A 15,000-nucleotide genomic window follows, 5' to 3' on the forward strand; every position below is an offset into this window, starting at 1 on the left:
CTTGGACATCACCAGGATGACGTCACCCCGGACCAGCGCCACCTCGTCGGGCCAGTTGGGCTTGTAGTTGTGCGTCACCACCATCTAGTGGACACGGTTGGAATTACAAGTCTGCGTATGCAGATTTGCAATAACATTTTGGTTGCTTTATCTTCTTAATTGCGTGTGGAATTGGTTTTTGTCCTGCTCATCGCAACACTTAGTGTTTCTTATATCTAACGTGTGCTTCCTTCATCAGTATTGGACTGAGTGACTGACTCAATAGGGTTAGGGTTTAAGAGATTATCTGTGTAGTGGACAATTAAATATGGGTCTAATCTAAATGAGCTGTTGCTCTTCAACGTAATTATTGTTATCATTAGATAAGGAAGAACTAGGTATTGTCAGATAGCAGGCTACTAGAAATAGTGTAATAAACATTGATTACACCAGCTGGATTACATAAGTAAGTAAGTTAAATAATTATACTTTCTTTCCATTTCCACTTGCTTTTTAATTATTTGTAGAATCATTTCCTCCCCACTGAAACTAACCCAATGCTTTAATGCGTCCATTAACAGCCTTGTTTAATGAGCAGTTGATGCCAAATGCAAAAGAAACAAAAACAGCAAACTCGCCTTTTCTGCCAGTCCTCTGAACTGGTACCTCACTGGGAACCAGGAGAGAGGGTGAGTCAGCAGAAGGAGACTGGATCAAATCACAGGTCATTCCTACTTCTGTTACCACAACAAACCACACATGCTACTACCACCACGACAACAACAACAACAACAACAACAACAACAATAACAACGACAGCAGCATTGCAGCTCCCAGAATAATCACGTAGGACACAGAGCCAGCAGGGGGGACGCCCTCAGGTGGCATCGTCCCGTCTCCTCACCTTGGGGTCCGCAGACGGTTGTGAAGACCTCGATGTGGTCGTTGTTGTGGCGGTACACCCGGTGCATGGCTGCAGGGACGGACATGTTCACACAGACCCGCACAATCACTATTCACCTCCACTAGCGCTGCTGCTCCCTCTCTCTGTTAGTAAGGGAGCGTGTATGTCTCTCTCTCTCTCCCCCCGGTGTGTGTGTGTGTGTGTCTCTCTCTCTTTCTCTCTCTGTTAGTGGGTGAGTGTGCCTCTCTCTCTCTCCCTTCCTGTTAGTTAGTGTGTCTAACTCTTTCTCCCTCGGTGTGTGTCTCTCTCCCCCTCGGTGTGTGTCTATATGTCTCTCTCTCTCTCGTCCTCTCGATGTGTGTGTGTGTGCGTCTCTCTCTCTCCCTCGGTGTGTGTGTGTCTCTCCCTATCTCTCTCTCTCTGTGTCTCTCTCCCTCTCTCTCCCTCTGCCAACCTTCAAGAAATGCAGCAGAGGTCTCCACTGCTGCTGCGCAAGAGCCCCGTCCCCCACACACACACACACACAGATGTACACACACACACAGACACACACACACATACAGATGTATACACGCACACACACACACACGATGTACACACACAGACAGCCACAGCATATGAATAAAGTTCTGAATGCATGATAATGACGATACAGCTCCTATAATGGGCTACATAATCGAGCCCAGTATCATGTGTGCTGTGCATACATAATAATAATAATAATAATACATTTTATTTAGAAGGCGCCTTTCTTGGCACTCAAGGACACCGTACAAGAGTACACAAAAGCAATAAAATATACAATAAAAAAAGGAACACTTAAAATTGGTTGGACAGAGCAGTTGGCGTCAGGTGGAATAAGCAGTTTGAAACAGATGTGTTTTGAGTTGTGACTTGAACTTGGGGAATGAATCGATGTTCCTGAGTTGGGGTGGTAGTGAATTCCACAGACGAGGAGCAGAGCGGCTGAATGCTCTGCTCCCCATGGTAGTGAGACGGGCGGAGGGGACAGACAGGTGTATGGGAACCTAGGCCATGGGCCTGTTTTATTGCCCATGGCCTAGGCCATGGGCAATAAAACAATAAATTATCGTATTGTGATAAACTTTTGATCAATATCAATATAAAACATGTTCAATATATATCGATAAGAGACTGGACCACCGAATCTAGCAGCTGGGTTTGTTACACAAACACGCTTCCATACTTATTTACAATATTTGAGTGTTTTTCATTGTTGTATCGACATTGGAGTATTTATCAATGAAGAACAGCGGAAGGTCATATCAGAGACACTATAGAAGGAGTCCTAGAAGGACTTTGGTCATATTAAGTATTAAACATAAGTGTTTAAATCCAGCATGGTAATTCCTAGTCTTTTTAGGTCATTCAAATGATCAATATCGATATCAATCAATATGATCGTGTTATATCTTGATATGTCTTTCAGCCATATCGCCCAGGCTTACATAACCCCCCCCTCCATAAATAATCCACCTGCTAACTGTTTCCTGAAGGTTGACCATGAACAGGAAGTACACAGGAAGTGAGCCTTCCTGTTCCTTCATCACAAACACAATCACGATAAACCCAATGACCTTGGTGCTCTTACAGCCTCCTGCTCCGGACCCCCCCTTCCCCAGTGTTTGGGGGGGGGGGGGGTCATGCTTGACCAGCCCATCGGGGTGTGTGTGTCTGCTGTGTTTGGTCCATCTGGTGGGAGGTTAGCTCTGTTAGCTTGGTCTGCTTCCCATGAACCAGTGGGCTCATAGCTCTGCAGGTCACACCATGCATGACTGATTGAGGGTGATGAAGAGTGGGTGCTGGGTGCTGGGGGGGGGGGGGGGGGGTGTAGCAGAGGGACAGGCAACAGATGGGGACATGGGTCCCACAATAACACCAGCTTCCCTCCACTGCTGGTGGGGGCGGTCTCTGAGTTACTGTTGTGATTTGCCTAATTGAGACTCGGGACTTTAACCAGATTGTGAAGTGTCCCATGAAATATCTTTAAAGAATCTATTTAGCTGGGTCAGACACACATATGAATTTAATTATCTTGAATTCAATGGGATTGTGATGCATTGATATTGCATTAAAAATGTATGATTATTGAACAATACTGAAGCGTATTTACACATGAACACACTCCGTTATAAATTATTGATTATTTTATTTTATTAAAAATACGGTCTATGAATCAAGTCATCAGTGCTTTGGTCGGCATGCAGTCGGTTTTATCAAGATAGGTGTAACTCATCTCCTCATAGTCGAGACTCAGAGTACAGCATGAACACAAATACACTATCTGGAGAGCTGATATGATGATAGCCTACCGTAATGAGCAGAAACATAAGCTCCAACTCCATTTTGCAGTAAGAAAGCAAAACAATAAATGCTCATACTTAGACCGAAAAAATAACCTCTATGACCGCCCTATGATAACGCAGGTGCATTCAGTTTGACGCCACTGTAAGGAAACGCAAGAAAATACGAGATTTTCATTTTAATTACTTCTGCATATTTCCACAAACCTCTGGGACGTATAAAATATATTCCACGTGTAGGAAACACAATCCCACGATGGCTCAGTGTGTTACATCAGACAGCCGCGTTAACACAAAACACCAACAATCTGACAACATCATCACAGATGCATGAAAAGTCTTTTTCACATGGCAACTCTTCTGTTCAGTTCTCTGGGAAGTCTTTTCAGCGTTTTCCACCTCTTCCTCCACCCCTTCCTCCTCCGCCACCTCTTCCTCCACCTCTGCCTCCTCCACCACCCCTACCTCCACCTCCCATCCCACCACCCCTCCCTCCGCCTCCACCTCGTCCTCCGCCTCCCATCGCTCTCCCTCTGCCCCCACCACCTCTGCCTCCTCCACCTGGTTTACCTCCACCCGGCTTGCCCCCTCTCCCCTTGCCCCCGCGGCCCCCTCTGCCTCCCTTGAACCCATCAGTCCGTCCCTTCTTGCCCTTCTTGAACCGGGCCGACGCCTCCTCCCGGTCGTCCTCCCTCATCTGTTTGTTGGTGGCCTTGGTCACGTCCATGCGGGGCCTCTTGCCGTCGATCACCTTCAGGATGTCCAGCTGCTTCTGCTTCTCGCTGGAGAAGTCTCCGATGAGCGGCTGGAACTTCCTCTTCTTGCCCGTGTTCCTCTGGGGCTTCTCCTTGGGCAGGCGGTCCTGGAACTTCCCGTGGGATGCTGTGGACGCCAGGGCGACGGTGGCGGCCGTGGCGAGGTCCGCCTTGGACTGCTGGCCGGTGGGGCGGAGCTCCACGCCGGGCAGCTTGATCTTCTGCGCCCGGGCGATGTTCCGCAGCCGGTTGAGCTCGTTCTTGGCCACCCGCTCCCGCTTGGCGGTGTTGCGCTTCTGGAACTGGTCCTCCAGGGGGTCCGCCGTCACGGGCACCTCGATCAGCCACTCCTTCGTGTCATCCTTGGCCCTCTTGAAGCCGTGGCGTCGCTTCCAGTCCTTGGCCACCTCGTCCCACACCAAGTTGGTCCTCTTCTTCTTCTGGATTCCCTTCAGCTTGGCGAACTCTTCCCATTTGGTGGGCGGTCGGGGCTTGGGAGCGGGTTTCTCGCGGGGCAGTCTGGTGGACGGGGTGGGTAGTTTGACCACGATCGCCTCGTCCACCCTCTCGGTGGGTAACTTCCAGATCTCGTTGACCAGGAGCTGCGTGTTGTCCCGGGCCAGGGATCGCAGAAACTCCTCTTTCTTCTGCCCCCGGAACTCACGGATGTCGATTTGGTTCTTGTCGTGTGCGAGGAGGTTGCCGATGTCGAACTCCAGCTCGAGTTCCTTCACCACGGTGATACTTTTGAGTTTCTCGGCTTCTTCTTGCTCAGCCTTCGCCAACACATCCTCTATGCACGAAGCCATGTTGTTCCAGACACGACGCGCACACGTGCAAACGGAGAGAGCACCACCTACTGCAGAACTACTTCCGGGTTACGCGCTGTGGAGACACTACCCGAGTCCGCCACACGGGGTGCTGTTGTAGCTTACACTACCCGAGTCCGCCACACAGGGATGCTATTGTTGCTTACACTACCCGAGTCCGCCACATGGGGGTGCTGTGGAGACACTACCTGAGTCCGCCACAGTGCTGTGGTACACTGCCTCAGTCCGCCAGAATCTGTATCAGAATCAGAATTACTTTTATTACATCTTATTGTACAAGTACACAAGAGTTACACTCTTAGGTGTAGTTCCTCAACAGCCACATAGCAGCACAAATACAAGATAGATTAAATAAAAATTAAAGTAAAAAATAAAAATATGTAAAAAAATAAGTAGGCCTACAAATAAGTAGCATAGCTCACAATAAAATATATTAATAATATATATATTTTTAAAGTAGTGATAAGAGAAATTAAGCAGTGGTAATAAGTCATAATAAGTAATGAGGTGTAGTAGCCTAAAGTGTATGGAAGCAAATCTGTACCATAATTCAAATGAAAGTGGATTAACAGAAATGCTTTTTAATTTTCAGAATATAGCTGCATTTTCTGACACATAAATAATAATATAATAATATATAATATAATAATAATAAATCATCCAAACTGTATTTTCATTTTCTTCTTCAATATTGCTCATTTTGTAACTTCATTAAAATGAAAAAGAAAAGGACATTTAAGATTTAATTTTCAAAAGATGCCCCGGAAAATAGACATTTCAAAATTAAATTTGAAATGTCAAATTTGAAAATTAAAATGCATTAGCAAAAAGGCATTTTCATTTCAAGGTCATTGCTGCATTCTTTGACTCATAAATAAAATGAATAGATCATCCAAACTACATTTTAATTTTCTTCTTCAAGACTGCTCATTTTATGACACAAGTTTTCATGCCCGCCCCCCAAAAAAAGGGTGCATAATTAGGTGCCAAGCACAAAGTGCGAGGCAACCTATTGTAATTGTTAGTTTTATTATTATTCCGACACGTTTGACTTACACAGCCTAAACAGCTCGCACACTTTTTATGAAACTTACTAGACCTGTAGAGGTTGACCCAAGATTAACAGACAGCAAATATTACACTGATTGGCCCAAAGGTGGCGCTATACCAACTGTCCAAAAATGAAAACTTTGCACAAGCATATCTCGTAAACGGTTTTACCTACACTGATGAAACTTTGTTCACACATGTATATCCACATGCTGAACAAATATGCCTCAAGAACCTATGACTTCCGGTTTCCAGATTTGCCACCATTTTGAATTTAGTTAAAAACAGTAAATTGCCGAAGGATCCCAGGTTTTTTGTTTACCTTTGTGTTCTCACACTGATCAAAATGCATCCAAATGCTGCTTCTTTTCCTTGTTTCATTCATCTTGTACTCACACACTCGCACTCGTCTCTCTCCTCTTTTCCTCCTGTCAGTCACAGGCAACATGTATCGCACTCGAAATCCCCCGCCCCTCGCTGCTTGTTCTCGTGATTGGTTGCTGGCTGCCATGCATGCGCCGTGACACGCATAGCACGTGTAGAATGAATGCATGTAGCACCCGTAGCGCAGGAGAACAAAAAAGACAACGGTTCGCGTTCGGGAGCCGACTCCCATCGTTCACTTAAAAGAGCCGGCTCTTTGAGCCGACTCGTTCGCGAACGACCCATCACTAGTTAAATGCTCATATCAGCATCAAGTTGGACTCCTATGATGTTGACGCCAATACAAAAGTTGTTCAGAATCAAATTCTGAACAAGTTAAAGTCGACATATTTTCAAATAGGGCGTGGCATCGAAATGGGCGTGGCCTGTCACTAAAATCGCCACAGTTCATAGATGCAATGTTTGATTTAAGCGGGACCGACTTAGTGGCCGTTGGGGCCCAAAGTTCCAACGGCTCAAGTGAAATGAAGTCGATTGGCAAAACAACTTGGTTGCCATAGGCTAAAAATTGTCAAATTTTAACTTACAAATTACTTACACCAAAAGGCAGGGTTAACTTAACCCAATCGTCATCAAACTTGGGAGAGTCCAAGGCACATGGGTCAAGATGAAACTGTCCAAATTGTATCTAAATTGGCCTAAAGTAGGCGCTATGGCAACAGTCCAAAAATGCAAAAATCGTCATCACCATTTTGTGGTCATTTTCACTTTTTCACCTTGTATTTGAATGAACTCCTAGGGAATTTATTGTATCTGCTTCAAAATTGGTCAGTACAGTCAAAAAATGGTGCTGAATGAACACTGTACAATTTGTGACTGTACGTTGAAGGGAGTGTCCGTGGCGTGACGTCAAAGTTGGCCACTTTGAATGGAATTTCACAGTGATGCCATTTTTGGCATTTCAGGGTTCTATTTTAATTAACTCCTCCTACAGGTTTTATCGGATCTGCTTCAAATTTGGTCAGTACAGTCAAAAAATGTTGCTGAATCAACACCGTTCTATTTGTGACTGTACGTTGAAGGGCGTGTCTGTGGCGTGCCGTCAAAGTTGGCCATTTTGAATTGTGTGGTCTTGTATTTGAACAAACAATTCAATTTGAATTCTCAATCCCAAGCGGCGCAGGAGAGTGACGTCAGTGGACTCTCTTCTTCTTCAGTTCCGAGTCTGACCGTGATACGCATCTAATACGTTAGGGAGCAGTGTGCATATTTGATGCTGGGGCAAGAGGAGAGTGTGAAGTAGAGTGCGTTGTAGTGGTGGATTTCATGATTCGTTTGAATTAATCAGTTTGCGTTGGTCAGTTCGCCAAGAAGAGTCGTTCGTTTGTTCGTTTGTTCGCATTTCCAGTAATCAATTTCCGGGGAATCATGATTCTCAGTCACTGAGTCGGTCAGACTCGGCTCCTCCCTCGTTCTCGTTCAAACGAATCGCGAATGCACAGTTCTCAGCCGAGTCGGTCAGACTCAGCTCCTCCCTCGTTCTCATTCTCAAACGAATCACGATTGTGCAATGGTGCAAACGGTCATCAATCAACACAACATTAACCAAGTTCCTTTTAGCTGAGGAGCGCTTCATGTTCGGAATCGGGATGTTGTTGCCCGGCTGGCTCTCGTGACTTCTCAGTCCTCGAGTCTTCACCGCTAAACACAGTCAGTGAACGAACGGCGACTCGCGAGTCTCAGCGACTAGTGGGTGGAGCTGGGAGTCGTGTCTCGGCGAAGGAACGATGATACGAACGAGACAAACTGAAACGGGGAATCAGGTCGGTTCGTTCATGTTAAAGAGTCGTTCGTTCGAACTGATTTGTTCGCGAACGAGCCATCACTAGTGCGCTGGTACAGCGGGAAAATCCCAAGCATGGCGAAATCTGTGCCAGAGCTGCTGAGGGAGGCCGCAGCTGCCCTGGAAAGGCAACAGAATCAGAGTCTGTCTCCGTCGCAGGGTTGCCTACACTCACGCTCTCACGCACACGCACCAAATCACACCCCCCCCCAAAAAAACTCATGTTAAATCAATGTCCCAGTTGATCCGCTGAATACGTTGTCTATGACGAGCGTCCCTCCTCCTCCTCCTAAATTCTTATAATGTAAGCATTATAAGAATTTACAGAGTCTCACGCCAGCCAAAAACCCAAAGTTGACAACCCTGAATCTAACAAGGATTGTGCGATGGCATCAGGGAGCGCTATGTTGTGTGCAGGGGAGCCCAACCAACCCGGAAAGAGAAGAACGGCCACTGACGTCACTCTCCTGCACCGCTTGGGATTGAGAATTCAAATTGGATTATGGACTCTGTTTTGCAACATTTCAAATTTAATTTTGGTAACTATTTTCCGGGGGATCTTTTGAAAATTAAACCTTAAATGTCATTTTCTTTTTCATTTTAATTAAGTTACAAAATGAGCAAAATTGAAGAAGAAAATTAAAATGCAGTTTGGATGATTCATTATTAATTTTATTTATGTGTCAAAAAATGCAGCTATATTCTGAAAATGAAAAAGCATTTCTGTTAATACACTTTAATTTGTTGTAATTTGTTGTATGTTACAGATTTGCTTCCATAAAAGTGTAGCGTAAAGTGTTCAAGTGGTAGTGGTACCAGGGCCACACGGTGGTGCTGTGGTTCCAGTTTTTGTTGTAGGCGAATAAGTTGCTTATTTCATTAATGTATTTACTAACAGGATTCTTGCACTTTTTGAGTTGAATCTTTGTTATTTAATGCACGTATTGTAAGTTGTTTTTGGACAGTAAACAGTAAGCTAAATAAACGTCATGTAATAATGTGTCAATTGCATGGATGGAGTGATTCTAGTCGTCTACTGTGTGTGTGTGTGTGTGTGTGTGTGTGTGTGTGTGTGTGTGTGTGTGTGTGTGTGTGTGTGTGTGTGTGTGCGTGTGTGCGTGTGTGCGTGTGTGTGTGTGTGTGTGTGTGTGTGTGTGTGGATGATGGCTGGTCTGAGGCAGACTGATTGGACTCAGGGTGAACAAGAGGCTGCACACCTGTTGCACCAGGTCATGGATTATTATCTACACACTCTCTACAATAAACCAGTTCTAAGCCCACCACTCTGCAACCATGTCTGGAGGAGCACAGTAAAATCACCTAGGTGCCGTGTGACATTAATCTATTAGTCAAATCAATCTAGAAAATTGTCAAGGAAGCACTTATAAATGTTTGTTTTTTTGTTTAATAAAAACAATGTCTGTCTTTCCATCTCTGTTATTTGGCAAATTATCTTTAATAGGCATAATTAGCTAAATAAATGCAATGACACACCAAATCACCCATAGACAGGCAGGTGTGTGTGGTGTGTGTGTGTGTGTGTGTGTGTGTGTGTCCTGCCAAGGTAACATCGCTGTTGGAAAAACAGGAGGCATTAACCTGTCCATTAAGTCCATTAAAAGCTACAACCTGAGAACAAAACAATTCCTATTAATAACGCCATCAGTTCTCCCATGCAGAATACTGATGAATGATTCTGTGTGACGTAATGTTAATCAATGGGCTCGTATGACGCTAGGCTGCGAGTTAATATTCCTATTTTAGAAAATATCTAGAAATAACTAATAGCTCCATAAAAGTAGATGTGGACAAAGTATTGAAGATTACATTTTTTTTTTTTTACTTTTATTACTTTTTTATTCGGTGGAGGGTGGTGGGGCGGTTGTAAGGATAAATAGTAAATAGGTAAATAGTAGGGTGTTCGGTTTGATTCCCAATTCCCACAGTCTGCCTGTTGGCCCCCTTGAGCAAGGGGCCTGAATGCATATGAATCCACTGTCAGTCGCTCTGGATTAGAGGGGTTCACGGTCCACCTGTGAAATTCGTTCTGAGATCAGGTTGGATTGGTCATTATAATTGCAAACAAAATTGCGAACAAAAAAAATTGCAAACAAAAAACAAAGTTCTATGCCTGCTGCTGAAAACCTGTCTCATGTGGGAAACAACATATAGCCTAATAGAAGGAGACGGAAGCAACACGAACCTCACATGAAGAGGCTACGGTGTGACGTCGCTCCTAAGCTTCTTTTGTGATATTCTATTTGAAGCATAAAGGCTCCCACCCGAAGAGCAGCTTCTGTGAAAGATATCCCAAATGTAGCAACATGCTTTAAGAGGTGCACTGTGCCAGTCTTAGAAAGGTTTAACCGGAGCAGTCCACGTAGCACACTGAAGACGTCTTACTTTCTTCTCGTCTTTGTCCACAATTTGCATGAATGAGGCCCGGACCGATGTGGTTCTGCTAGGCGGGACCTCACTGTATTCATCTTCTTTAAGCTTATTTCTCCCTTCAGTGAAGAAGGTACATCTTTACTTTGCGCCTTTCCTCAGCCCTGACGCAGCTGGCGTAGTTCAACGTTTCTTCACCTTGTTTCACCCTCTCCTGGTTTCTTCCCCTTATTTCACTCACTGCTGGTTTCTTCCCCTTGTTTCACTCTCTCCTGGTTTCTTCCCCTTGTTTCACTCTCTCCTGGTTTCTTCCCCTTGTTTCACTCTCTCCTGGTTTCTTCACCTGACTTCACTCACTGCTGGTTTCTTCCCCTTGTGTCACTGACACTCTCTCCTGGTTTCTTCACCTTGTTTCACCCTCTCCTGGTTTCTTCACCTGACTTCACGCTCTTGTAATCTGATCCTATGGTCAGCCAATCACCGCACAAGTTACTCAGAAGAACGCATGGTTTATGAGAACCATGCGTTTCTCACATGATCAGCTTCTCGGATTCAGTAGGGTATTACCCATGATGATAAACAGACCCGGGACCCTCGGTGCTAGACTGGGGCCCGACCCGGACCCAGACCGTAATAAAACGTGGACCCTAACACGTACGGGTTTGTGTGAATCTGTGAAGACCTCTAGGCCTACTCTGGATACATAAATAGTACTACTACTGATATATCTATGTAATATATGTGTAAAAGCAGAACAAATCTGTTAACTATTACAAAATGTGTAATTTATGGGCCTCGTAAAGTAAGATGCACACTGCATATCCGACATTACACCAGACTGTCGGCACCTAGCATTGATCGGCTAACCAGCTAAATGGCCATCCATTCATGAAGAGTGTGGCCCTGAAGCTGAATTGACACATTCAATATCGTGAAACGTTGTCTGGTTCGCACCAGTGAACAGTGTTGGCAGTTATGCGAGAAGCTCAAAATATGAGAGCAGAATATAGAAGTGACACCCGGGCAATCGGGAGTGAAAAGCCTTGCGTTCACACCAGCCTGGCCTAAATCTGAAGTGATAAGGTGTGGAAAGAGTTTGCCTGGTCTGATTTTCGTAATCATGGGCCACACGTCAAGTGGGTCAACTATGACATGCTTTACCATAGCCCACTGAAGCCGACAATCTCTATAGAAACATCATCCATACATTCTGTATGGTGGGTGGGGTGTGTGGGTGTTTTTTCCCGTTGTGAATCAGTGGACACCACACTAAGCACATCAATCAAAGCTTTGCAAGAACTATAGAGGCCCGGATTCTGTCATACAATCGGTGCACGTCGCAGCATTCTGTTGCTATGACCGGCATCGACTCATCTCAAGGCTGGGCCTTTGTTCCGGAAAAACAAAGACAAGACAAGACAGGAGATATAGAGCACAGGCTCTACTGCATCTCTGAGAGATGTAGGAGTGAGTACATTCAATCTAAAGAGAACATAAAATAAGATGCCAGCTATAGGGCGATGTTTTGCAACGCCCAGGGTAGTTACTGTTCATGACAGAATTGATCAAGGAGGACTCAGGATAATAGACTTCCAGCCCGGGTTATTCCGGCAGGCTTTCGTCCGTGAACACCCTTTGACGCTTCTGCTACATAACAATGACGATACTTACTTACTGCTATTCTTCTTTGTCTGCCCACTCAGGCGCGGAATGAACTCACTCCTAAAAGGACACCCCTTACGCGTTCCTTCTAAAGGTTTCTTCCCTTTTCCATTTTATCACCTTACCTTTCCCCCTCTTCATCACTTTCCCCCTCTTCATCACTTTCCCCCTCTTCAATCATACATCTCAGCTTCCTGCTAAGCTTTCAGTTTAAGTAATGATCAACTGAGTTGTGGAGGTTCTCATTTACGTTCGCTTGTACAACACATCCTATTCACAAGATAAAGATCACCAGATGTCACTGAATGAGTGACTTTTGGCAGACGTGCCTCAGAATCTCTGGTACAGGAGCAGAGACACAAGCACCGGCATGGAGCCCTGTGACGTTCCTGGGGTGGCAGAAATATCCTCCACACTTCAGCTCGACGGACTCCCCCTGAGATGGGGACTTGGCACTGGGCTTTCTGACAGTTGGGGTCATGGTATTGATCTAAAGGTGGGTGCGGGGCCCGCAGCATCGTTTGGGTGGGTCTGTGCGATGGCTCACCGCCGCTACCCGCTGGCCCTAAACTATAGCCAGCTCCACAGGACCCTATTTAAGCCTGGGAAGGACAAACCAGCAGAGAAGCTCTAAGCACCTCTTTTAATACATTTTCTTGTTTATGTCTTGAAGTGCACAGTTAAGAAATACATAACCCTTGTTGTTACATGCTAATGAGCTTGTTTTGGGTGGGAATCTTGTTTAATTTGAGTAACAACGTGTACGATAGTCTAAAAGTAAAGAATCAAATCGTTCTAGGGTCGTGTCCCCTGGGAATTCAGTTCCACTTTCCCTCCTCACTGCTGCGATACAATGGCATAGATGACCACGATGAAGATCACATAACAACAAAGAACCAGGTCTAAAATAGAAACAACACTGACCGCTTTGAGGCGGTTAGCTAGTGTGGGGCAGCCGTCCTGATCCTGTCTGCACAGCCCCACCCACTTATTTTTTCAAGTTATGCCCAGATCCATCAGGCCACATGATTCCCCTGCATGCGTGGCAGCCTGGAGCTCTGAGGTTTGTGGTTGTGGTGTTTGTTTGTTTGTTTGTTGTTGGATGCAAATGTTAGCCCATCGTGTCTCCATAAATGGGTCTTCCCCCTATTACACTTCCTTCCACATTCTGCTGTTCTGCACCAATGACATCGCCCATGATGACATTACTGTGTGGAATAACTTACATAAAGGCTATTGCTTATGAATTATGCCCTGTACTGTTCAGTCATTGAGTAGACACTTCTATTCAAAGTGACTCCCAGTGAATTTAGCTGCATGTCATGAAGCCAAGGTCCTTAATGACCGCTTTTGTTAACGTTTCACATTAACAGAACCTACAGGCCTCCTGGGTCAGTAAGACCTCCTGCCTCGCTGCCAGACCCCAAATGAGCACCAACCTTCGGTCTCCACAAGAGCCAGCGTCTGAGTGCCCCCCATCCCCCCCCCCCCCCCCCCTCAGCCCTGTCCTCCACGCAACACACACACACACACGGTTCTGCCTGTTTGGTTTGGCACCGCTCCCGCAGTCTTTCACTGTGTAAACAAGGGAGTGGTGGTGGTGGGGGGGGGGGGGGGGGGATGTAGATCTTGGTGAACCTCCCCAGGGGTTCCACATTGGTGCTACGAAGTCTGTTTATAGTCCTGTTGTCTCGTGCGGCCCGCGGCGCCGCATGTCTTCACACTCACTGGGATGTTCACGATCCCCACGTCATAGAAGACGTAGAAAACGAGATGGAAAATACACAAGACGCAAACCTGGTGTTATGTCATCACCGGGCCGCACCCGGCTTCCTGTTTGGGAGATGTTCTGCAGAAGAACATACAGAGTGGATGATCTCACGGGAGGTAGACGGTCGCCTCCGCTGTCCTGCTGGTGGTTCTTTTGTACGGTTGGGGTGGACCCATAAAGTGTCTCCAGCCCCCCTTTGATGGACCGAGGGAAAGACCACCATTCAAGTTCTTTGAGGACTTTGGAATAAAGAGAGGAGCCCTCTGATTGGCCCCCTGTAAGACGGTTTGATGGGCCTGATTGATCTTTTGTTCATAAGTCTAGGTGCACAGTAGCACATAATTAGGGTGATGTTGAACCTAATGAATGTGGACAAACAGGGATTTCCCTGAGGGAAACATGCACTCCATTCAGAGAGCGAGCGAGAGAGAGAGAGAGAGGGGGGCAAGAGAGAGCTGGAGAGAGAGAGACAGAGAGAGAGAGAGAGAGAGAGGGGGCAAGAGAGAGAGAGAGGGAGATAGAGAGAGAGAGAGAGAGAGAGAGAGAGAGAGAGAGAGAGGATTCACATGACCCACATGTTGTCAACCAGTTGGTCGAAATCGACGGAAACGTGTTCGGTTCACGACGGCCTTCAGTGACTTCCATTATCTTAGAGAGGAGCCCATCGTTGCACGAGAAGCAGAAGCTCAATTAGCCAAAGTGAGGACGTGCCCTTCACCGGCCACCGAGAGGATGACAAATATATACACAGGACGGCTTTTAGTGTGGAAGTGCCTCTCAGCCCGATGCTCCCGTATTATCTGAGTGCAACCGAGCAGAAGGAACGGGAGAGAGATGGAATGTAAAAAGGACTGGAATTGTTTGGCGTTAAATCTGCATTCAGATGAGAAAGAACAAATTGGCCTTTAGAAACGGTGGAGAGATGTGCTTCGCCTGAATCTCCCCACAGATTCACACACATTCATCCCCCGATCATTAAAGTAGAGCCTCTGACGTCAACCAGTAAAGCAGCTCCTCAAAGCAGCTCCTCAAAGCAGTTCCTCAAACCAGCTCCTCAAACCAGGCTCCTCAAACCAGCTCCTCAAACCAGCTCCTCAAACCAGCTCTTCA

General features: G+C 46.0%; 3 protein-coding genes across 3 annotated transcripts in view; all 3 read right to left on the reverse strand.

The window, feature by feature from the left end:
* Positions 1 to 950, reverse strand: part of LOC311355466 (jouberin-like) — a gene marked incomplete at both ends in the record, with an annotated part of 5,178 nt that extends 4,228 nt beyond the window's left edge. Inside the window, 3 exons of the mRNA XM_084475222.1 lie at positions 1 to 84; positions 618 to 649; positions 884 to 950. The exon at positions 1 to 84 is cut by the window's left edge and continues 84 nt beyond it. Of these exons, the coding sequence (XP_084331348.1) occupies positions 1 to 84; positions 618 to 649; positions 884 to 950 (183 nt within the window). The remainder of the gene's footprint in view (positions 85 to 617; positions 650 to 883) is intronic.
* LOC311355560 (V-set domain-containing T-cell activation inhibitor 1-like) overlaps positions 1 to 15,000 on the reverse strand; it is a 204,691-nt gene that overhangs the window by 109,341 nt on the left and 80,350 nt on the right. The window lies entirely within an intron of this gene.
* Positions 3,040 to 4,771, reverse strand: rrs1 (ribosome biogenesis regulator 1 homolog; the record flags this gene model as incomplete). Its single annotated transcript, XM_084475321.1, has 1 exon — positions 3,040 to 4,771. The coding sequence occupies one exon, from the start codon at positions 4,769 to 4,771 to the stop codon at positions 3,593 to 3,595; it is 1,179 nt and encodes a 392-aa protein (XP_084331447.1). The 3' UTR covers positions 3,040 to 3,592.

The sequence above is a fragment of the Micromesistius poutassou genome (genome assembly GCF_964030765.1).
Source record: "Micromesistius poutassou genome assembly, chromosome: 11".
Classification (NCBI taxonomy): domain Eukaryota; kingdom Metazoa; phylum Chordata; class Actinopteri; order Gadiformes; family Gadidae; genus Micromesistius; species Micromesistius poutassou.